We start from the raw sequence: 24,554 nt of genomic DNA, 5'->3' as shown, positions 1-24,554 counted from the left end.
GTTAGCCATTTCAGTTACCAGGTTTTAGCCAAATTAGTTACCATCAGCAAGAAAATAGAGGAAATCAGGAGCTGAAAGACCCTGCACCAGCTTCATTGAGTGAGGAGAGCAAACTAACATCAGACCCAGAAAGATGACATCCGGAAGATTGCTGAAACTGTAAAGTACCTTTTGTTTAGAGCTGGGGAGGAGAAAACTCTTTATTTTGTCCTTTAAATTAAATTTCACCCCTTTTGAACTTTACATTCAGCTTCAGAGCCTTTTTTGGGTAAAGAGTTTGATCTCACCAGGGTACCGGCGTTGCACACCCAAACCTGCCACCACCTTTAGTTGGGTGTGTCTTCACACATTGTATTTTTCACCATAACAGTATTTTTGTCTGTGAAAAGAAGAACGGTAGAAGATGTGGTGGAAAAAGACAGATTACAATTTCAAGTGGGCTTTATCCACAATCCAAATTTCTGTGAGTGAGGCAAGGTGACTGCACAATAAACACAACATCTTGAAAGCATGGGGAAGGCAGAATACATGGGAAATACTTGGGCTGTGTCCAGAAGTCTGGGTTTTGGAATAATCCTCACTGACTATTTACTGTTGACTTTGCATGTCTGAAACGTTCTTCAGAATATCATAGTCCTATGCAAGCACTTGCATGCAATAAAAGTAAGCCTAAAGGGGGGAGGGCATATACTCCACCCCCAAAGCGCCCCCAGCTGATACAGACCCCAAGCAACTTTTAAAAAGTAAAATAAAATAAGAAAAATGGACTGAATGAGTAAAGAACTACGTTGTGGTCAGGGGATGGAGGCAGTGCTTGATGTATACGTCATTTCTGTTTCATTCTATGTAATCATATTGAAGGTGAACCCTTGCATAGGGCTTCTGCTACATCTAACATCCCTCTGAAGAGAACTGTAACATCCAAGTCTCAGAATTTTCAATACGTTCATACATCACAAAACCATCCCAAGTTAGCTACACAATGATAAACTAATGAAGCCTTTGATTTCACATCTGAGGTTTTGTTTGTTTTGGTTACTCACTCACTGCATAAAGTCATATTTTAGCAAGGAGGTAGCTGAACAAGAAGGGTGCGATGTCTTTTCTGTCTTCCTTGCTTCACAAATAACAAAAAGCATACTGCAACAGAGTCATGGGGATCTAATAGAAATTATAATAACAATGCCAATGCTGACCCTTGCCCTCTCTCACACACATGTGATCACAAGGAAAACTTTTCCAAAGGAGAAGTATTTACAACTTTACAACAACATGTGAGCATATCTTGGGTCAGCCCTTATAAATAGCTTTTACATATTAAAAATAAATATTTTCACATTGCCTAAACAGCACAAGGTGTTTTTCTTTTCATTATTTAAAAAAATATGTTACAAAACAATATCATTATTCTTATATTTCTTGCTTATTTCTTTAAAAATTAAGTAATAAAAATCATTTTATAAAATAATACAAAAGTAAATTGAGTATAAGATTAAGTCCGTTTTCTAGCCTGTATGCTTGGATTGTATGTTATGTTACACTGCAAGATGCCAGCCTTCAGGAAGTTGTGTAACCATACCTGAACTCCTAATTGGACAAACAATCCAGTGCTTCCCTTCCTCCCCTCCTCCCTCTCTGATGTGAAAACATATTGGAAAAGGTCAAATTATGAAGTCCTTTTAAGCCCTGGAGAAGGTTCTTGCTGCTGACATTTCTATGCACTTACTGCTCTCTGTAAACCAATAGTGAAATATTGCAGACAGAGGTTCTGTTTGGGTTGAGATCGTCCCCTGAAGTAGAGGTAATATTTCAATGAAATGGTGTTGACAAGATCCTGTTCTTTTCATCCTAACATATTAACTGCGCAAGAAGTGTGCATGCATGACTTTGCCTGCATGTCTGAGTAGATGCTTATGTGATGAAAGTGAGCATGAAGGGCAGAAAAGTTTGTGTGTGGAGCTAAAAGGCTCCCACCTCTTATGCAGTCACACACAGTCCTCCACAATGGAAAACTCCCCTAGCTACCACTGCTCAGCATACCCAGAAGTTTGCTGGGCTCCAGACCTTGCTGCTGGGCCATCTTCTGCACATCAAAGCCCATATGCATGAGGAACTGGATCACATTCATCTCTTGTCCTGTGTACTGGTCCCGGATAGTAGGACATGAGGGATTACAATGTGGCCAGGGACAGCTGTCAATCAGATGAATTGGGCATCCTTTCAACGGGGCTTTCCCATTCTTGTTGCTGTCATGGAGGCTGCGATCCCAGCAGTGCAGAGCACGAGGTAAAGAGGTCCCTTTTACTTGAATGTCTGTCCAATGACTGCAAAAGCAAACCATACAAATTACCTCAGTGCAAGAAGAATCACTGCAATTTTTAATGCTAATTAACAGATAGCCTTTCCTGTGGACCAATATAGAAACACTATGATTGGGCAGAACAGCTGCTCAATACAGAGCCCGCTGAAATCATGGGCCTGAGTCACTTGCAGGCATGGTGACATGACGGTGTGTCTACAGTTGTGTGCTACAATTAAAGAGGCTGCTGGATGCAAACAGGAAGACACGGGAGACAAGGATGCAACACAAAAAATAGTGACCTGGAAATTTTACAGCTCTTCTGAAGACTATGTATCAGTCTTTCCAGAATCAAACCAATTAATACAGAGAAGCTAGTTTACATTGGCTAAATGGCTAAGAAGTTCCAAAAGACTGGTGACTCATGCTTAATGTTTATATTTATGAAATGCCCTATTAAGTGAGTTCTCTGAGTATCAAAGTCAATAAGACCTCCAGCAATATACCAAGGACAGAGGTGTGAAGAGCTTGGAAGTACTGAAATAGATGAAAATGTTATTGTCAGAAGGTGGATTTAATGCAGACTTGAGTTTGTACTGTAAAGCATATTATCTCCTGGCAAACACGGCCTAATTCAGACACTCCTTGGGCATTTTGGAATCAAGTCACTTGTCACTCTTTTAAAAATGACTGCTTTTGCTTCTGTTCATTTCAGAAAACTTGGGACAATGCCCCCTGCAATCCCTGCTACCAGGATGTCTTGGCCCATAGTATCCTGCAAATTACAATTCAATCTATATTGTCATGCTAAACTAACTCAATTGGATGATCCTAATTTGAAGATTATGAGAATACCCTCTTGATGGAAGAATCCAATTGACTGTGCAATTTATAACTTAGATCCACTGATTGGTCCAGATAAAGAATCTTAAGGCCTGTTACAGACTGCCAAAATAAAGCTGCTTCAGGTCTCTTTGGAGGTATGCTGTTTAAATGATGCATGCATCCTAAGAATCCAGAAGTTGCACCAAAGCTGCACTCCAGTGCTTAGGAATGGAGTGTGGCTTTGGTGCGACCTCCGGACTCTTAGGACCCATGCATCATTTAAATAGCATACCTCCAAAGAGACCCGAAACAGCTTTATTTTGGCAGTCTGTAACCCCATTTTGTCATTTTCAGTAGTACAGTTTACTTATCAGTGCACCATGCATGCATTGTGGCAGTAATTTACAACTTGCAACATCTTTTGCATACATAGACCATCAGCTCTGGATGCCTCAGCCACACCTGGTGTGTTGGGAACAATCACATCCTCGGAGAAACTATGATCAACCAGTCTAGTTTATAAATTTTTGTTGGAAAACACTCAAGTTTATGTTAATGAAGTCAGAATTTTAAAAAGCAGAGTTATATTGTCCTGTGCAAATTAACCAACAGAAAATTGTCCTAAGCTTAAATATCCAAAATCATCTTTTTAGCAAAAATGACATTTAGCTATTTAGCAAAAATAGGCCATTTCAGAAGAAAATTTTCTGATAAATGAATCCTGGCAATGTAATGCATATACTGTAATGCTTTTAAAAAACAGAATTGGCCATAGCTTGATTACTTTTTACTGTAATAATTATTCTTCATTGTTATTTGTTACTTTTTAGAAGCTAAAAATGATGGTGGAATTTGAGGGGATTTTTAAAAATATTGTAGTTAATTACTGGAAATTGAAACAGTGTGGAGGGAGCAGTAACAGATTACTTTTGTGGATTTTGCAACAGGTCATATATCAAATTATTTTTTCAAAGTAATTTACCAGGCTCTGGGTGGGTAGAATTTTGCTTTCTGACATCTATTTTGTTGTTTTAAGATAAAAATTGAAAGTGCACCAACTGAAATCAGTTGCAAAGCAGTGTGAAAACAGACATATTAGCAGAATGAAGTTAACAGGCTGCCTCTGTGGATAGTGTTCAGATCAAGGGTTTGTTTTCAATATCAGAATTTAGCCCAGTCTTGCAAAAAGCCTCTCTGAGAGCCTTGGTGGCTGAAAAGCAGTGTATAAATGCAACAAACAAACAACATTCTAATTCCTCTCCCCTGGCCATGCTTCCTTCATTTCAGCTGCCTCACTGAAGGTGCAACTTGTTATTGCCATTGCTAAACAACTGGTAATGGGAAACGCTTGGAGGTCTACTCCAAATCAATCTGAGATCTACCAGCAGACTGCTATTTACCTTCTGCCCACCCATGTTCTAGGCAAGGGGGGAATGGCTTTCAAAATGTACATTTGACTCATAGTCTTCCCTAGTGCTCTCTTAGGTGCTGAGCCTCATTACGCAGAGATGATACAAAGAACAGCTCTCACTATAAATACTTACTTGCGTGTGATGATCTCATGAGACAAACATGCTGGAGCAAAGCTGGCTCTGAAGTGAGAAAAAACACCATGTCGTCATAAAAAATATGTGACAAGAGAGTAAAATATTTTTATATTTTCTTGATAAGAAACCAGTGTTTGGCCATTCCTCACAGAAGGACAAGGTATGTAGATGTTTTGTGAGTATAAGAAACTAGGGTTGGAGAGGCTGGCAGAAGACATGGAGTTTATTTATTTATATGATTTATACCCCACCTTTCTCACAAGATGGGACTCCAAGCACTTTACAACAGCAGTTAAAACAAAATAGCTAAAACAATATGTGATGGAAATATTTTTTAAAAAAGCATTAGACCATCAACCCAATTAAAACATTATTTTAAGATTCTCCCATGGGAAGGAGGTCCATAACCTAGAAGCAGCACCAAGAAGAATCTCTCCTGTTTCTTCACCACATGAGCATGAGGAGGTAATAGGATGGAAAGAAAGCCCTCCCCCCAAAATTATAAAACTTGGACAGAATTGTATGGTGAGATACAAGCTTTCAGATGGTCTGGACATAATCCATACAGGGCTTTATAGGTCATAACCAGCACTCTGAAATTGTGGCTGAAAAAGAACCAGTTCACATCTGAGCTGCTCTGAGGGACTATTATCAGTTGGCTATGACATTAGAAAAGGGGGAAAAAACGGAAACACCAACCCTGAAGGTTTACATTTTCAAGAGGTTTTTTTAGTGACCACTATTAGGATAATAGCAGAGAAAGATGGAGAGGCTTACTAGTAAATTAGTATAAAATCCTTAGCATTACATTTCACAGAACAGAAGTAGACATTTACCAAAGGTTCAGAGGCCACACATAGAGTTCACCAAGCTCTAGAGTATGCCATCCCTCCCTGTACAATTAATTTATTTTAAAAGAAACAATTTATTAAAGTCCTGCATGTCCGCTATGGCAGTACTTCTCAAGTTATCTGATGTGGAGGACTGGCCACTTATTTTTTCCCCAGTGCACCAGGGATTGATTCTTTTTCTTGTCTGGAAATTCAACAGGACCAGGGACCACCACTTGGAATGGCACTGGTCTAAGGGTCATGCTCCCAGGAAAAGTTTTTTTCAAAGGTGATACAAACAATATTCCTGTTGACAGATGTTTATGATTAGATATTGATAGAAGTTTAGGATTTCTTTAAATGTAGTTTATTTGGAATTTGGAAGATTTTTTAAATTAGTTTATTATGCATAAAGAGAAATGAATATTACATAAATAGGCATATGGCACAAACAAACAACATAGAAACAATAAACACAGGCATAAGAATTTGGAAGATTTTTAAAAGAGCAGACTCCTAAACAATCTCTTCACAGGAAATACTTTAGGATATATATAGCTAATGAAGTAAGACTCACGTCACATCCTTGAGGGTGTTCCTCAGTTCACGGCCCAGGTTCTGAATGTAAAGCCATTGTCCTTCCTGTACTGGCTGGCCAGTCAAATGTACATTGTCCACAGTAAGCTGGGCTTCATCAAAGAGCCACTGAACCACAAAAACAGGACCTACACAGAGAAGAAATGGCAACAGGTTTCATCCTTGTTTGACCTGTAAGCTTTTATTGGTTTATTGTTTTTTCCTCTTGCAGTGGAGGACTGTGGAGGAAAGGGAATGGAAAGAGGAGTGCTGGAATGTATACATGTGTGTGCACACATGCAGATAGATATACATGTGTGTGTGTGCACAAATGTACATTTGAATGCATGTGTGACCTTCTAGCCTGGTACCTCATCTGGCCTTTGGGGCCAAAATGATTATGTACCACTGCTTTAATTGATCAATTACTCCAAGACCATTTTAATCTGTGAAGCAGAAAGGTAAGGGCACATTTGTTTATTTTTAAAGTTATTTTGATTCTAAAATAGGACATGGAAAAGGAAATAGTGAAGGCATCTTCTAACAGTGAGGCAGCTTTTGTTCCTTATACTGTAAGTGTAATTTGTTATCTCAAAAAACATTTATACTGAGGTTATGACAACAGGCACATTCATTCAAATTCATCTGCTTAGCTAATCAGATAAAAAGTAAATGATTAAGCAGCTAGAAAAATGTCAGCTGTTATTAAAACCTATAAGAAGAAACTTTGTGGAACACATTTCTGATCAAAAGACAACAGAAAACCCTCCTCTGTGTACTTACATCGGAGAGTAGGATAAATTTTATAGCCAAAGAAACAATTCCATTCCTCTCCCTCTTTAAACTGCTTTCTGCATCGTTCCGGAACAAGCCCATTCCAATACCTGAAAGATGAAATCATACCAAGAGTTTAGTGCTGGAAATATACAACTGGGATTGACAGGAGAATGTGCAAGTTCTAAAACTTATGGGCAGCAGAGGGCAGCCAAGCTACATGATGGCAGGGAAAAAACCTAGCTTGAAGGAAATTCTCATTCTGCTATATTAAAATATTTATGGTTGTTTATGTGTACCATCTGCATGACGATGTTTCACACATTTGATTTCTTTTCTAAGTAGAATTTTATCAGCTAAAACAGGAGTGGAATTCATGTAGTCTTCCAGACTACGACTTCCAGCATTCTTCACCACAGACTGTGATTGCTAGAACTGCTGGAATTTATAATCCAACAACATCTGAAGGTCTGCAGGACCCTCCCTTGACCTAAAGACAGTAGATACCTGATTGTTATAAAAAGAAGAAAGACTGGATGTCTCGGCTTCAGACTTTCTGGGAAAGGAGACCTCAGAATACTTCAGTACCTAATTCCTCTCCTGATGGCTTCTGTGGGGGCGCAGGTTATGGTATCAATGCAGTCTGTTCTACGGTATTGTTTATTATCCAAGAACCAGCCAGAGTCTGCAAGGCCACGGACCTGAATCCCAGGATATCCCATCTGTTCCAGCTGTTCAGCCACTCGGTCCACATTCAAGAGCACCCCTGTTCCACCAGCACTGCAAGGATAACATCAGTTTTTCAATGACATGGACAACATAACTGCCGTACTATTCAATACTACTTACAGTAGGACTATGAAGCTCTAAATGTCTGACATACTGTTATGAAAATCTGAATTCATGGAGCATTCTATACTGTCCTGTGCTACCAGATTTTGGTGGACAGCATTCTTTTTTATCCAAATTCCTGATTAAACACATATTGTCTACTCTAAAAATATTCCAGGTATGTGAAGTTCCACACAAGACACTCAAGCACATTCATTTGTTAAATGATATGACATGAGAGAGTGCCACAATGTTAAGGAATTGAAAGTATGTTAATGACTCCAGTTCTTGAGAGCTTCATGGTTCTTGCATCCATTCCAACTCTAGAATTCCATTCAAGGAAAGGTAAAACCTTCTACTCTAGATGCTTGAAGGAAAAACCAATGGTCATCAAAAGATCATGCTTTAAACTAAGCACCTGTGCCACCTGCTGGACAAAGGGTGAGGGGAGAAAACTTCACACCAAAGCTTTGTCATTTCAAAATGTAAAAAACAGTTAAATCCTGCTTGATATCATAGCTTTAACTTTAGACATCTGTGGCCCCTCGCATGGAAGCCTCCTTTTCTAGGAACCATCACTACTGTACACACACACACACACACACACACACACAGTTTAATGTCAGCAGCCGGGGTGAATTCTACTGTCAAATTTGCAGATTTTTTCCCTTTTTTCTCAAAACAACAATACTGCTTCCCAGTGTTGGTGTTTACCTATCAAGTCTCAAATGGCCTGGGTCTCAGGTAACTGAAGAACTGCCTTCTATCTCATATGCTTGTCTAAGGGCACATCCCAAATGATGAAAAAGACCAGAAGTTCCCAGATTTTGTTTCTGTTCTTTTCAATTTTATTTTGGAGATCCATACATATTTCATTTATTCCAGAATGTAGTATTTTCTGTCAACTGTTGGTATGATCAGATACTTTTTTATACCAGCTTGCAAAATTGGAAAGAACAGAAACAAAATCTGAGACTTTTCAAACAAACTGGATGTGCCCTGAACTTTGAGTCTGTCATCCAAAGCTCTTCTCCGTGTTTTCCTAACTGAAATTGGGGTGGGAGGTGGCAAGGAACTTTAATAGAGATGGTCCCCCATCTGTGGAATGCACTCCCCAAAGTGTGACACCTATGGACAATTTTCATGTCAGTATTCTGCATGGGTCTATGTGTCTGAAGGGGTATTTTTATTTGCCTGGGCAATTTTGTATGTAAAATATATGAGCTTTATTCTATCTGTATAAATTACACAAAGATTTATTACTGCTGTTCCTGTTGCTTCATTTTTGTAATACTATCCCCTGCAATGCCTCCTAGGCAGTCCTTATAAACTGGCACATACCTGCTTCCTGCCAGCAGCAACACCTTGGCATTCCCAAGACCTTTTCCCACCAGTTCTTTCACAACCTCTTGTATTATGAGGGCACCCATGAAGACAAATTCATCTGTTTAGAGGGGGGGGCAGCAGGGAGAGAAAGAAAATGTTCACATTAAGGTAAACCATTCAAATAACAAATCCCGCTCCCTTCTTCTCCACAGAAAGTATGGGGATGTACACACTGGAAAACACACATTACATATGGTAAGTTACAAACTGATAAATTATGGGAAATAAAAATGAGCAACCCAGAAAATATTGCTGGTCTGGTAGTATAACTCTCATTAGCATTTGTTCATTACCTGATGCCCTGATTGAAAAAATAAATCACACTGGAAGACTGGATTTTGTGTTTACATCTTTAACTACAAAATAGAAAACTGATGTCTTTAATTTGAGAAATACTACCACCTGTAGTTGAATATGGAATAAGTAGTCCAATGATCCAGTGTTTTTGTTGTTAACTGCATAACCATATGAATGAGAGACCTCTAAGTCCCCCCATCTTCAACCACCCTGTTCAGGCCTTGCCGATTGAGTTCTGGCTTCCTTGACCAAGTCTATCTATCTGGAATGTCTTCCTCTTTTCCTGCTGCCTGCTACCTTACCAAGCATTATTGTCTTTTCCAGTGAGTCATATCTTCTAATTATATGGCCAAAGTACAACAGCTTCAGTTTAGTCATCTTGGCTTTTAGGGAGAGTTCAAGCTTGATTTGTGCTTCTATCCATTTATTTCTCTTTTTAGCTGTTCATGGTATCTGTAGAACTCTTCTCCAGCATCATATTTCACCTTTAGAGGTCTTTAAGCAGAGATTGAATGGACATATCATAGGAGTTTATCAGACAAGGGGAATTGGAAGTATAATCCAATGGCAATCTGAACGCAATCATGGGGTTTAATGCTATTGCGTGATAACCCACTACACACAAATTTGGGCAATGGGAAGTCAGTCTGAATGTAATCATGGGGTTTCACATTATTGCATGATAGACTGCCACATGCAAATTCAGGCAATGGCATACTATTTTCGGGCAATGAGGAGCCAGTTCGAATGCAGTGCGTATTCACGTAATTGCGCGAAACTAGCCCCACTTTCTTTTCATTCAAATTTAAGAGAAATTCCTGCCATTTGATAAACTCCTTAGAATCATAGAGTTGGAAGATACCACAAGGGCCACCCAGTCCAACCCCCTGCCATGCAGGAACTCTCATTCAAAGCAGGTGGCCATCCAGCCTCTGTTTAAAGACCTCCAAGGAGGGAGACTCCACCACACTCTTGTAAGTGCTGTAATGGTTTTCTAAGATTTGGTGATTTTATGATTTTGCAAAAAGAGCCAGGAAGTCATGTGCAGCCCCAAGATAACACTTTTCCTACCCCTACATACCAGCCAATGGAGGCCAATTCCAGCTCTTGAGCTATGCATGAAGCCAAAGGCAGTATTTTACCAGCTGGTCCTGCAGCCATTCTGGTACTCTTGGGGGGAAAACCAAGAACAGCTGTTTGGAGAAGGAGCAGAGGGGAACAAAATCTGTTACATATGGATTTTGAGATAAACTCTGTTCCAAGGGAATACCGATAAGGGAGCTGAATCGGCTTGCCTTCTCAATTTTGGTGCCCCAAATTTTCCTCTATTGATGTCTCCAAAGATCTGCTCAATCCACCTCAAAAATGCTGACTGAAATAATCTGGTTTTTCCACATGTAGCTGACCTTCTTAGACTAGGAAACTGATTAACCAAATGACAATCTTATGAACTGACTGTGCATATTCAAGTATCTGAATGCCAAGTTGCTACATGTGATGTGTGATTACTTGGTGAGCAACAATCCAAGATGTCACCAAATGGAAAAGAAACATATGGAAGAGTCACCATTAATCTGGAAAAAGGATTACAAGAGATCTACTGTCCCATCTAATATTCCAGAGGAGAGGATTAGAATTCGAAATGACCATAAGAGGTTAGAAAGCTAGGCCCAAACTAACAAAACGAATTTCAACAGGGAGAAATGTAGGATACAGTGCGCCCACGTCATACGTGGCCGCGCTTTAAGCCGCTTTCAGCTTATGCTGAAAGCTGCTCACCATAAAGGGTAATGGCATGCGTGCCTGTGGCACACGCACCATGCCGTGCCGTGTGCACAAGCCCATTGTTTTAAATGGGGCTTGAGCATTCGCAGAATTTCCCTTACATGGTGGGAGCGGGCGGAATGGTTCCCCGCATAAGGGAAGGGCACCATGTACTACATTGGGCAGTAAAAATAAAATGCAGAGATATAGGATAGGTGACACCTGGCTTAACAGCCATGCATGTGAAAGGGATCTAAGAATCTTAGTGGACCAGCAATGTGATGTGGCAGCTAAGAAAGCAAATTCAATTCTAGGTTGCACCAATAAGACTATATTGTCTAGACTGAGGGAAGTAACAGTATTACTCTATTCTGCTTTGGTCAGACCTCACCTGTATTATTGTGTCCATTTCTGGGCACCACAATTCAAGAAGGAGTGCCTTGATTGTGTATTCCTGCATGGTAGGAGGTTGGACTGGATGACCATTGTGGTTTCATCCATCTCTATGTTTTTATGAGGGTCCATGACTACTCAGTGAGTTATCCCAGTATTTCCCCACTTTCAAACTACACAGAGGAACCCCCTCCTTAGGTAGAGATAAGACAAAATGCTTCATGGTAGTTTAGGGCAACATCATCAAGAAGCACTTTTCTATGAGTCACACCAGGCCTCCCCAAAGTAGATTTCTGTGATAGATCTAGGGATGGTGAAGTCCATCAAGTTCAGGCCTGGCTATCAAGAGCATTCTTGATTCAGTTTGTGAATAGTGGCACTGTTCAGTCCTTCCTTACCAAATGCAAAATTCAAGCACTATTCTTGGTAGTAGCTGCAGGGAGCAGAGGATGTTTAGTTAAATGGAATGGCTGCCTCAGACACTCATCAGGATGCAGCTATTCCCCCTTGGGCTAGTGCTGTAACACCCTGCGTGATGGGGCTCTGAACTATGACAAAGCAGGGTTTGCAAGCGGATGTTTTATCTAGCAGATATTTATTATTCCTTCCTGCCCATTGGCAAGAACCATTTCTTCATTTGCACAACTGTGGAGAAGTCAGGCCATATTCCCCTTAATGCATAATGTCTGTCTGGCAACAAGAGCCTGTCAGAAGGACTCACTTTTTTCAGTCTTGGCAGAGGCTCCACTCCAGACGTCACTTGAGCAATATGGGATGAAACTGAAAGAAACAAGAAATACATAAGCACCAATATTTCTCTGACATGCATGGAGAGGTGAGAGAGGGGTCAGGCAAAAATAAAGTCCAAGGGAGATGGGAAAAGTCCAGTATCGTATACACTCTGGATCTGATGGCACCATCCAGATACTCTCAGAAAAACTCATTCAATTTTCTTTTACTGAACTATAATTCTCCTGTTAAGATCTACTTCCTATTTTCACAGCCACTAGATCTCCCACCATGTAACACATGTGAAAGAGTTTAAATACATCCCTTAACAATTTTGGGTCACATGGCAGGGAACTACAATTTTCCAAATAAACACTAATGTTATGGAAAAGGCTGGCATGAAAATATACATGTCAGTATTTTTTCATTCTACTTGTGTTTCTCCTGACAATCATATGAAATGTTAAGCACTTCTAAACCCCCAGGCTGCTACCACACTGCAAGATTAATGCAGTTTGATACTGCTTTAACTGTTATGGTGCCGTCTTATGGAATCCTGGGATTTGTAGTTTTGTGAGGCACCAGATAGAGGCACCAGATCTCTTTTGATAGAGAAAGCAAAATATATCACAAAGCTACAAATCCCAGAATTCCACAGCATTGAGCCATGACAGTTAAAGCAGTGTCAGACTGCATTAAATCTGCAGTTCAGATGCAGCCCCAGTCTGTCTCTCTGCCACATGCCTCATGTTATTATATATGAAAAGAGCAACTTTCTCGTCTCTTCCTTTTCCTGTCTAGTTTCTTTTCCCGTAAAAAAACACAATGGAAACTTTGATAACCCTGACAGACAATCAATAATGGGGATAGGACAGGAAGCGTATATCCCTGTTGATATATTCCACCTTTGGCTGGCTTTCAATGCCACTGATCATGGTACAATTTTGGACAGCTGGTCTGGGATGGAACATGAAGACACCATTTGATCTTTCACGTATTTCAAAAGATGATGGTGGGAACTGCTGTTCAACATCATGGTCGCTGGCTTATGATATCTCTCAGAGTTCCAACTTTTCCTCCATGTTCATTACATGTCTGATTGTCAGGACCATGTGGCACACTGGTCTGAAAATGACATGGATGTGGCAACTAGGAGGAACTGGAGCAGAGATTACTACCATTCAAGTGGCAGGTGCATAAGTCAGCATTTAGTGAGCTGTGCATGATGGGAAGTCTGATGCAACATGCACAGTAGGTGAAGTCAGCCAGCAGTGCATCATGGGCAATATTCTGATGCAATAGTTACTGGGTATGAAAGCAGCCAGGTTTCACTGGTGGCATGACTATCACATGACTACCAAGCAGACCACCTATATATAGGAGACGGTGATTATCTCCATTGTTGGGTTGTTGTGGTCGGTGGTTGGCAAAGAACTTTGTCTGTATGGTAGTGAGTATTCAAGACGGCTGTCTGATACTCAGTGTAATCTTTGTAAATAGTTTGCAACAAAGATTAAAAGCCCTTGTGTTGAGTGAAGTCTCGGTGTCCGGAGATTCATTTCCTCAGGCTGGGAGCTCAAAGCGGCTGCCTGTGTGTGGGAGGAAATTTGCTGTGCAGCTCAGAGGCTTCGCAGAACCTTCGCTCTTCACAGACCTTCTTCTAGATGTCCTGCCTATGTGCATCAACTCTGTGTATGGTCGTAAGGGGTACAGCTCGTCTCTCTACGCCCTAACACTGATACCACTGGGAGTGGTTGTTTGGAGTACAGCATTAGTATGCTGATGAAGGATGACAGCCAACTCTTATATCTCCTTTCTATCAAAATATAATGAAGTTGTTCATTTCAAGATCAGTGTCTCATCTTGGTAATGAACTGGATGAATGTAAACAAACTGAAGCTTAGTTCATGCTAGACAGAGGTCCTCCTGGTCATTTGGAAGGTCAGTAAGGGAACTGGGATTCATCCTGTCTAGGATGGGATTACACTCTCCATGAAAGTCTAATCTGCACTACATGCAGTTTGACACTGCTTTAATTAACATGGAATTCAGGGATTTGTACTTTTGTGAAATATTTTAGCCTTTTTTGTCAGAAAGCTCTGGTGCCTCACAAAGCAAAAAATCCTAGAATTCTATAACACTGAACTAATGTAGCACTGCACTATTTCTGCAGTGCAGATTAGACCAAAGATATATATATACAATTTGGATAATGCTCTGAGCCTGCATGCTCAGCCTTAGTCAGTGGCCAAGAATGCATTTGCAGTTTAGGCTAGTGTACCAATTTGCACCCATTCTTGGAAATGATGAATCTTGCCAAGGTGATACATGCCTCGATCAACTACTGCAATACACCCTATTTTGCACTGCCTTGACAATCTTAATTAACAAATAATACCCATTTTATATTAATCTATCTAGTCCAAGAGTGGGAAACTTCAGCTTTACAGATGTTGTTGAAAATCAGCTCCCAAAAGCCCCAGCTCACATGGCCAATGATTAAGGACTGTGGAAGCTATAGTCCAAAATATCTGGAGGACCAAAGGCTACCCAACCATGGTCTAATATCTTTTTGCCCTTTATTAAAAATTCAGAAAGAAAAACTGGATGTGGGGGGAGGTCCTTTTGCTTATGTTAATCAGTTGGTTTCACTCAGGGTGCTAAAATCATAACCAGAAACATCTTACTATTAAGTGTATTATTTTCATACTCAAATTCCATTCATGCTCTTATGATTTACTTTTTACAACTTGCAAAACCCACCCTTGTTTATTTCATGTGTAAACTAAATTCTCTTTTCCCTTCTAGTTCCTGTCCTTGTTTACTTTCTCACAGTCATATTCCTCCCAGCTACCACAACCATTCCTCCTACTTACACCATATTTGCATTCCACCAGTGTGGATTTTCCTCTGGTTGTGATGACAGAATGCCAGTTCCTATAAATCAAAAATTCAAAAATTACTAAAAGAGATAGAACAAACAAAAAAACAACCATCCATACTTCACATAGTAAAATAAATCTCTAGCAACATGTGGAGAACATTCAACACTAACATAATGGCAACATTCAATGTAACACCTAATGGGGAAAAGTTTTTGTGTCTTAATAGAAACAGGACATACATCTAAATATTAGATTTATGATTCTGGAAATTTGAAAAAAATACACTGTGTACAATAAATTATTTGCTAAGGTATTTAATTTAAATGTAAATTAAAAGTACACTGGAATCCAGTGATATGAATTACTTTGTAAAAAAATCCTAGTTTGGAAAATTGTAATATAATATTTAATTCATATTTTTCTACTCTGGGAAGATAAAAATATTCATGTATATCATTCCCCTGGAGTTTTCAATATGAACAGCTCCAGTGGGGCTTACTCCCAGAGAAGCACTGTTATATGGCTATGGCTATAAATTGGCTATAATCTAATTTAATAAAAGCACAAACATAAAAAGCACAAACAATTCTGACTTACGGTAACCCAATTAAAGATTTTCCTAGCAAATTTTATTCAGATGAAGTTTGCCATTGCCTTCTCCTAAGGCTGAGAGAGTGTGACTTGCCTGAGATCACTCACTGGGTTTCTGCAGCTGAACAGGGATTTGAACCTTGGTCTCCCAGAGTCCTAGTCTAGCACTCAAACCACTACACTAAAATATTATTAGAAACTTCTGGAGCAAAATTAGGAAATATAGGTTCAGTTAAAGGAAGTGAAGGAACTGGAGTAACCATATGAAAAACCAGATAACGACAGTTGTGCAAGACCAGGGAATAAATCCGCACAACAGAATAATACGGAAAAAGAAACCTCTGAAGGTGGAGCTTGTCATGCAAGCACCAAGTGCCAAAAATCCTATACAGCTATTAAAAGTACAGAAGCCCTGTCGTTTCTTTCACAGGGCTACTCCAGAAGGAATGCAGAAAGCCTACAATCACATTCTAAGTTCTTAAGACAAAACGGTTTGTTAAATTAGACAGTAAGAGGTGATAGATTTGGCCTGCTATGAAAACCTGACCCCATCTCCCAAAGTAGCTCTCTGTGGTTTTGAACTACAGTAGTTCTTACTTTTGTTGTGATATAAAAATATTAAGCAGCGTGAGTAAGTGATCCTTTCAGCTGTGCTATGGGTCTCCTCACAAAGCAGTGTTCCCTTCAGTGCCCCTGAACACAACATAAATCACTGGAACCACAGAAATTGGTGCCATTGTGAATGAACATCTCGTATCATTTGCTTCCTAGGCCTTCCTGGACAGTCTCTTTCTTAAAACTCAACAACAATACCTATAATCCACTGATAGAGGGAAGATGCTAACAAGGCTATAGTCCAATTTAATAAAAGCACAAACATTAAAAAGGCTAGTTGGGAAGCCACTCCTCAGCCACTTCCTCCTGCGATCAAATGTGATAAAAAAAAATCTCAGTACTTTCAGGAGATGATGCCACATTGTGTATTTCTTAAATTTAAAGGTTTTAAATGATATCACAAAGAACAACAAAAGGAAAAAAACCAAAATTCAAAAGGGGAAGAAAATTCACATTGGATTCTTCTTTTTGAAATAAGCATTGTGTTATTTTCCATTTTTATTAACACTGTTGACATATACTGCTCGACCAATAAGAGGCAACTTTATCTCCTGGTAATTGTATGGTATTATCATCACCATTGCGATCTCTAATTCATATGTTGTTTTCCCACAAAGATGCATCCAGAATACTAGCAGCTCTTTTAAAAACACAGCACAGCAATTCAGTTTGTTTTTATCTGTGCTATCCAATGTGGGGTCAGAGAGGGGTGGCAAGGTGACCGATTTACTGCTTCCACTTACCAATCCATGCCAATCAGAAGGAAGAACAAGTTTCTTCATTTGTTTTCATTAATGCAGTGTTTTAAAGGGGGGGATGTCCCCCTCTAAAGTGCCCATTTACAACTTTTCTTTGGTACTATCCAGTCTCTCCAAAACTACACACTAGTCCTTCTCTTACAAGACAGCTCATAATTTCTCCTAAAGGAACACCACCAGCAGTAGATCTGTACAGTGAGCTCTCTGCAGGCATAATGGGAGAATTCTGTAGTGATGCTTCACCATTCCTAACTCCATCCAGCACTACCAGAAGATTGCTCTAAAAATACTAACACACATTCCTAAAAGCATTTCTGATGTACTGTAACACACCTCACTATAGCATAAGGGTAGGCAGAAGTGCAGTTACCAAAATACCATTTGACTCCAATGCCTAGCATTTCTCAATGGCCCTTATCACATGTGAGACTGGAACTCAAATCCAGAGCCAATTCGAACTGAAGGGGAAGCAGAGTCAATTCGAATCCAAGGCAATTCGCATGATGAATTATCACACGTGAAGAACGAAATTGTGGTGATTCCCGAGTCAAAGTGGAATGAGTGCACATTAAATTATCACACCGGTACATACCATGCGGATTCAACGATTCGAATTGGCACCCTTGTGCATGCTCAGTGGGGCTCTGAATGCATCATGAACCTTTGCACTTCCGGGGTGAAGAAGGGAGCCTGGTTCCACTTTCACGTGAATGCTAGCCTCATGTGAATGATTGCTTCACGTTTCTTCCTCCCTTCTATTTTCCCATCCCTGGCAGCCAGATTCAAACAGCTCCTCCATGTCAGAGCCCCCATCCATTTCAGCCACATCTACATCTATCCTCTGAGTTAGAGCCCCCATCCATTTATTATTATTATTTAGGAATTATTATTATTAATAATAAAACATTCTTTCACTGCAAAATAATCAGTGTAGAAGCTGCAAGTTTACTTGGAAGTAAATCCTTTGGATCTGAAGGAGACCCATTTTGGAGGAGTGCAGAAATGATCTAGTTTCCCTTATTCTCCATGCTCCCTAAAATACCACCTCCCTGAATCCAGTCCACTCGCCTTTCCTTTGTAACAGTTGCCTTCTCTTATGTTGCATCCGCACTGGGGAAATAATCCGGTTTGACTCTACTTTAACTGTCATGGCTCAGGGCTATGGAATTCTGGGAACTGTAGTGTCATGAGACATTGAGCCTTCTCTGCCAGAGAGCTCTGGTGCCTCAGCAAACTAATAACTTATTATTATTATTATTATTATTATTATTATTATTATTATTATTTTAAAAATAAATTATTATTATTTTAAAAACTTTTTTGGTTTTTTAAATTATAATTATTATAATTATTCTCCATGCTCTCCTTCCCTTTGTAACAATTGCCTTCTCTTAGGTTGCATCTGCACTGGGAAAATAATCCACTTTAACTGTCCTGGCTCAGTGCTATGGAATTCTGGGAGTTGGAGTTTGTTGTGGGGTCCTTGGCTCGAGGGTATGGAATTCTGGGAGTTTGTTGCTCCCCCAGCCTCTGATGGCCCCCTCCGTTGCTCCCATCTCTCCACCCAGCCTCCAGTTTCATTCCCTTCATCCCTGTCAGCTACATCCACCTCCCTTCTTGAAGGAGCACCGGAAGCAAATGGGGCAAAATTGCAGTGCAGCATCATGGGAAATGTGGGACCTTGGAGTTTTGGGGCGGTGTACAGGGACGGAAGCAAAGTTGTATTCCACACCAGACCAATTTGGAGTGAAATCGAAGTGAGCTTAGAAGCAATTTTTGTGAATTCGCTTATTACTGAATTCACCAAAATGAGGAGTCACTTTGGATTCACTGTGGATGCGCCTTGGAACGACCCCCAATAGAAAGCAATCATGTGAGATAATATGTCACGTTATCACGTGGATTCACATTGTTGGACCTGCAGTGGCTTTGGATCAGAGCTGCAAAAACCTCAGTGTGTTAGCTGTATAGAACACTGGCTATGCTAGTTGGGGCTGATGGGATTTGTGGTCCAGAGCATCTGGAGGGCAACACACTTTGCCCATCCTTGCTATGGCATGTCTGGGCAGGACATGTATACCTCAAATACCTTTGCCCATAGGTAGCCCTTGGGTCTGCAGGTGTTAAGAGGAAGTTCTCCTCTACATTCCTTCTTTTATAGAAGTAAGAACTGCAAAGATACCGAACTGTGTTCCTCGATAACAATAACCACATAATGAAATGCTTTCTTAATAAAAATGCATCAGACTTCCTTTCCGTTGATTTTTGTTGCTGACTGCATGTGTTGCTTTAATTATTGCAGTTTTAATGTTAAGGTACTGTAACAGAGAAGTCATACAATAGCAATATATTTGGCAACTATATATTTTAGGCAGAAAGTAGGAACAGTTTGCATTCCAGGCTGACAGGAATAAAATATTTACCAGTTCTTGTGGTGGGCCAATCCTTGGAGCTCATAAGTCTCCTCATTGTTTCATACCGAGTGTTGCAGTTCTCTCTGTTAAAGCAGTACCAGCCTCCTGAGCCACAAAACAAAACAAAACAAAAACCAGAAAATGTCAGTTTTGTCTTTCTCTCCTACCCTGCTACTATAGGTACAATCTGAAGAACAGTCCTAAATGGTATTAATTATTATTTTCTTTTTTACAGTGATTCTCATTTTATTAAGCATCATCAGCCTGCAGATTATGATGCATTTTATGCCGAATACCTAACACAATATCCAGCAAAGGGCAGTAATGGGACCTAATCTGATTGAGGCTCAGATTGACACTATGCACACCTACCTAGAAGTACTTACAGCTAAAAACAGCTGGATTGATAAGCAAACATCTACAGTATATAATTGCATTGCACAATATGATCTCAGAATGTAACAAATTAAAAAAACCCCACTATATTCATTGTAAAATACAAGTAACTAATGGCACAGTGCTGACCTCAGAGCATAGGCGACACAATTTCCAAGGCAAAATTTGCCTTGAATGAAATTCTATTGCAAACCTCATTGATTTTCATAAGATTTTCACTCAGATCTAGTTTTCCAAAGAATCAATCTAATGCCTTCAGGTTTATCCTAAGCCAAATGTCTATCCTGATCTTGCCACTGTGGAAGTGATCTAGATGAGTAAGGCTGTTTTCTTCTTTTTCAAACAGCAGCTGACTCCATGCCTCACTGTGTGCCACTGTTGTGCCAACAAAGAAGTGCCTGTTTTGCACATGTCGGTATAACATTCACATTCCTCTGGAGTGTGGCCATTACTCAGATGTAACTCCAACTGGATTCAATATGATTTGCTTCTAGGTTATGGTCCTAATTCTGGCTAGATTCTGAGCAACTTTTCATCTCACTCAGATGTCTATTGTCCATATAGATCTGCTGCAGTCACACATGTGTTCAGGACTGAAATGAACAGACTAAGAAAAAGCTTCTTCTTTTGAGAATTCATAAAGCCAACAAAAATATGCTTGGATCTATACCTGAGATGCTTGGAATTGCTAAACAGAGAAATAATTATAATAATCATAGGCACCAGATTTAGTTGGATGGAGTAGAAATCCACCAGTCTTTTCAAGTTAGTTTCAAAGGTGCCACCAAATTCCTTCTCCCCACCACCTTTCCTTTTTATGATAATAACAATAAATCTTAGTCAGATTGACTACAGTCACTTCCAAATAATTCTGATACCGTAGTACTACTAAGTGCTTTTATTTGAAAATGTGTTCCATTTAAATTACTTGTTTGACTTTAGGGTTCGGATTGAAATGCCTCTGAGCTACTTTCATGTCACAGAGAGGAGAAAACAAACAGATGTAAGTAGGCCAAAATCTGTCTGGAAACTTATTGCATGTTTGGAATGAAACCTAGGAAATACAAGGCTGAGTAGACTACAGAACACAAGTAAACCATTGGAAGAAATGTTGTTTACAGTAGAAATCCTACACAACAGTCTTCCCCAATTTGGTGTCCTTCCCATATGTCTGAAGACAAGTCCTGTTATTCTGAACCAACATGGGGAAAGGCTAAGCTGGCACACACACACACTTGCTTACCCATAAGTCCCATTAAAAACAGCAGAACGTCCTTCTCAGTAGTACACATCTGAGCAAAGGATAGCATTGGAAGTAGTTTTGATCAGAGTTAGGTGAATAATCAGCCTGCCAGCAAATCTCCGGGTGGCAGACACCCATAGTGAATGGAGAGGAAGGATGGCGTCATTACCAGCCCCACTTACACACACACAGAGGCTTCGGGTCTTTGAAGAAAGCAGCTGAGAAGCCCTTCCGCCATCTCTCTCTCTTTTTCAAAAAGAGCATAAAATGATTGAACTTTGCTTAAATAATTTTTTTAAATAAAATATAAAGAAAACTCAAGCTCACCTTCCAGGAATAGCAGCCATCTTCTACTGCCTTTCGATTCTTTGAGGTAGTAGCTAAAATAAAAACAAATAGAAGGCTGCATGAACTTAATTAGGGAGACTGGCTCACTCAGCCACAAGCTCTTTGATACACCAACTCATTATAATATCAAGAGAGTTACATAAAATACTTGGTTAAAGAACAAGAGAAAGAAACAGGACGGCTGTCAGAAGAGCTCCAAACAGAGTCTGATCAAAGGGCCTTCTCGGGGACCATGAGCCAGGCTGAGCTGGCTTTCATCTTGCTCCAAACTAAATGCATTAAACGAATTCCACGCATTCCTAAGTATTTCCAGGCAGGAAAGAGTTATTCCACCTGTTACTGACTGTGCTCTTAGCCATGGCCACATGGTGGAAGCAGAGCTTGAACGGGAAGGATCCTTGCAGCGCTTTTGAAGTCCGAAGTATGCTTACAACAGAAGAAAGAGAGAAGAGAGAGGGGGGGGGTAACAAATGAGATTAATAGTAAACAGCTCTGGTGCTTTCTCAAGAATGGTGCTTTACAAAGAAGGGGAAGATGTTATCCCTGTTGATTCAGCACATGGCCAAGGATCACTGAATCCCTCAGAGTGTTTGGCCAAAGGAACACTCATCATGTTGGCAGTGCAGCCACGGTAGCTGAATCCAAATCACAACAAATTCCCACACAACCGTGAAGCTTTCGTGACTATTCAAATCCACTACTTTCTACAAAAGTCTTGATTTTAGGGAGGGAAGGGCAATCAAAGGGGAGAGCAATGAAAGTGACTGTGTGGAGACAGTACAGTAGTGAACACAGGGAGCTCTAGTCTGAGGGGATGGGGCACAATACCAATGAAGTACAGCTACATTCAGAAGTGCCCTCTCTCCCCCTTCCCCAGGACTCTGTCCACAGGGAAGAGGTTTGTAGATCACTCTGGCTTCATGCGTCTCCAAGGATTACGTGCCCCCTCTGAATAAATCATGCCAAGAAAACCCCATGATGGGTTCGCCTTAGGGTCACCATGTCAGAAATGACTTGAAGGCAACAACAAACTTGGAGGAAGGAAGAAAGCAAAGTAGCAAGGAAGGAAGAAGGGGGAAAAGAGCCCTTGCTTGTATGTTAGAGGAAACAGGACCATACATTGAAAAGTGTGAGGAGGAGAGACAAACAGGGGAAGCAAAGAAAGGAAGAGCCAAGGAGGATGAAGAAGCCACAGTGGATGCTCATAAAAGGTCCTTCTCTTTCTAAGAAGAGCTGGGCTGTTGGGAGCCTAACGTGTGCCTTAGGGTCGCCCTAAATTGGCAATGACTTGAAGGCGCACAACAACAACAACAACAATAAAGAAAGAAAGAAAGAAAGAAAGAAAGAAAGAAAGAAAGAAAGCTGGCACATTGGGAGGCAGAGGACCACAGACTGAAAAGTATCAGGAGGAGAGACAAACAGAGGAAGCAAAGAAAGGCAGTAAGGAGGATGCAGAAGGCGGCGCAGTGGATGCTGACAGAAGGCCCCTTCTGTTTGTGAGAGGAACAAGAGGGAGGTGGGCTGTTGGGAGACCAAGGTGTGTGTTGGGAAAGACTGGAAGGCATGTAACAACAAACTTGGAGAAAGAGAGAGAGAGAGAGAGAGAGAGAGAGAGAGAAGCCTTGATGCTACTTTGGAGGGCATAGGACCACACATTGAAAAGTATTAGGAGGAGAGACAAAGAGAGAAAGGAAGACCCATGGAAGAAAGAGGATGAAAAGGCAGCAGTCCTTGTTCATCAAGGGGCACAGGAGGGAAGGAGGGAGGGAGGGAAGGCTGCTGGTTGGGAGCCTCAGCTGTGCCTTCAGATCAGCCTGCCTTGGAAAAGCCTTGGAGGCCGAGTGCAGCAACAAACTCGGAGAAAGAAGGGAAGAAGGGCCCTTTGGAGGGCCCTCGGAGGGCAGGAGGAGGCGAGGCAGAGGGAAGCCAAAGGAAGAAGCCAGGAGGCTGGAGCGGGAGGGCGCCGGCGTCTTGGGCCGGGGCCGGCGGGACTCACCCGGCGGGGCTGCCGTCGTTGCAGGCGGCGGAGGCGTTGCGGAGCCAGTGGCGTCGGAGCTCCTGGTGCAGGTTCTGGGCGGAGCAGGGGTAGAGGGACTGGGCCAGGCTCTTGATCTGGGCCATGAAGCTGTCCATGTTGCCCTCCACGGCGGTGAAGTCCAGGGGGAAGCTCTCCACGGGCGCCGCCGGGGCCGAGGGGGGCGCCTGGGGCTGGGGGCTCTGCTGCGCGGCTCCTCCGCGGCGCCTCCAGCTCTTCCTGCCCTCTCCGCCGGGGGGCCCCCATTGCAGCAGCCCCAGCCCCAGCAGCAGCAGCAGCACCTGCACCGTCCCCCGGGCCATGGCCCCTGCGGGGCTGCTCTGGGCTGGCTGCGGCCGAGGGGCCTCTGGCCTGGGTGCCTGCCTCCGAGGGGGGCCAGCCGGAGGGCGCCTGGCCTGGCCGGGCGTCCGGGGAGAGAGGGCGAGGGCGGCGGGGCTCCGGGGCAGCCGTCCAGGGGGCTGCTGAGGTGCTGCTGCTGCTGGTCCTGATGCTGCTGCTGCTGCTGCTGCTTCTCCTCCTCGTGGGTCCGGGCGGGAGGAGGGCACGAGGGCTTTTTCTTGGCGCGCGGACTCGCCGCCTCGCCTGGCCTCGCCTCGCTCCTAACCACAAGCATGACAGACAGGCAGGCAGGCAGGCAGGCAGGCAGGAGAGCCAGGGCACCCGGGGCCAGGGACACCCCCGACAGGCAGACAGGCAGGCAGGGACACCCGCCCCACGCCAGCCCCGGCAGGCACCCGGCAGGGAGGGAGAGAGGGAGGGAGGAGGGGCGCCACGGGCAGCAGGAGGACCCCCTCCAGCCCCAAACACTCCCCAGAGAGATGGAGCTCCCCCCACACACACACACACAGCCCTGCCGGACGCCCCCTCTCCCCGCCACCTCCTCTGCCCCTCCCTCTCTTCTTCCTCTTCTTCTTCCTTTTCCTCTTCTTCTCCCTTCTCTTCCTCCTTTTCTTCTCCCTCTCCCTCCTCTTATTCTTCTCTTCCTTCTTCCTCTTCTTCTCCTTCCTCCTCCTTCTCC

At 41.9% G+C, this 24,554-nt stretch overlaps 1 protein-coding gene across 1 annotated transcript; it reads right to left on the bottom strand.

Annotated features, from left to right (window-relative positions):
• Positions 1–233: 233 nt before the first annotated feature.
• Positions 234–23,838, bottom strand: LOC149322260 (palmitoleoyl-protein carboxylesterase NOTUM-like). The gene is made up of 11 exons (XM_089507909.1): positions 23,498–23,838; positions 21,481–21,533; positions 19,524–19,619; positions 15,128–15,188; positions 12,244–12,302; positions 9,024–9,126; positions 7,440–7,631; positions 6,861–6,961; positions 6,079–6,226; positions 4,669–4,716; positions 234–2,324 (listed from the first exon to the last, which is right to left on the bottom strand). The coding sequence occupies exons 1-11, from the start codon at positions 23,836–23,838 to the stop codon at positions 2,018–2,020; spliced, it is 1,509 nt and encodes a 502-aa protein (XP_089364035.1). The 3' UTR covers positions 234–2,017.
• Between the last annotated feature and the right edge of the window lie 716 nt (positions 23,839–24,554).

Source organism: Sceloporus occidentalis, unplaced genomic scaffold (genome assembly GCF_023333645.1).
Source record: "Sceloporus occidentalis isolate IW3139 unplaced genomic scaffold, rSceOcc1.0.p SCAF_1, whole genome shotgun sequence".
NCBI classification, from domain to species: Eukaryota; Metazoa; Chordata; class Lepidosauria; order Squamata; family Phrynosomatidae; genus Sceloporus; species Sceloporus occidentalis.
Note: the sequence above shows the minus strand (reverse complement) of the source record. Positions and strands in the feature narration are given on the sequence as shown.

Excerpts from the sequence above, each read along its gene's own strand:
- LOC149322260 (XM_089507909.1), bottom strand. The coding sequence starts at position 23,838 with ATGGCCCGGGGGACGGTGCAGGTGCTGCTGCTGCTGCTGGGGCTGGGG. Across the intron at positions 4,717-6,078 it reads AACACCCTCAAGGATGTGAC|AGCCAGCTTTGCTCCAGCAT; the intron begins GTGAGTCTTACT and ends TTCTCACTTCAG. Across the intron at positions 2,325-4,668 it reads CATGAGATCATCACACGCAA|TCATTGGACAGACATTCAAG; the intron begins GTAAGTATTTAT and ends TTGCTTTTGCAG.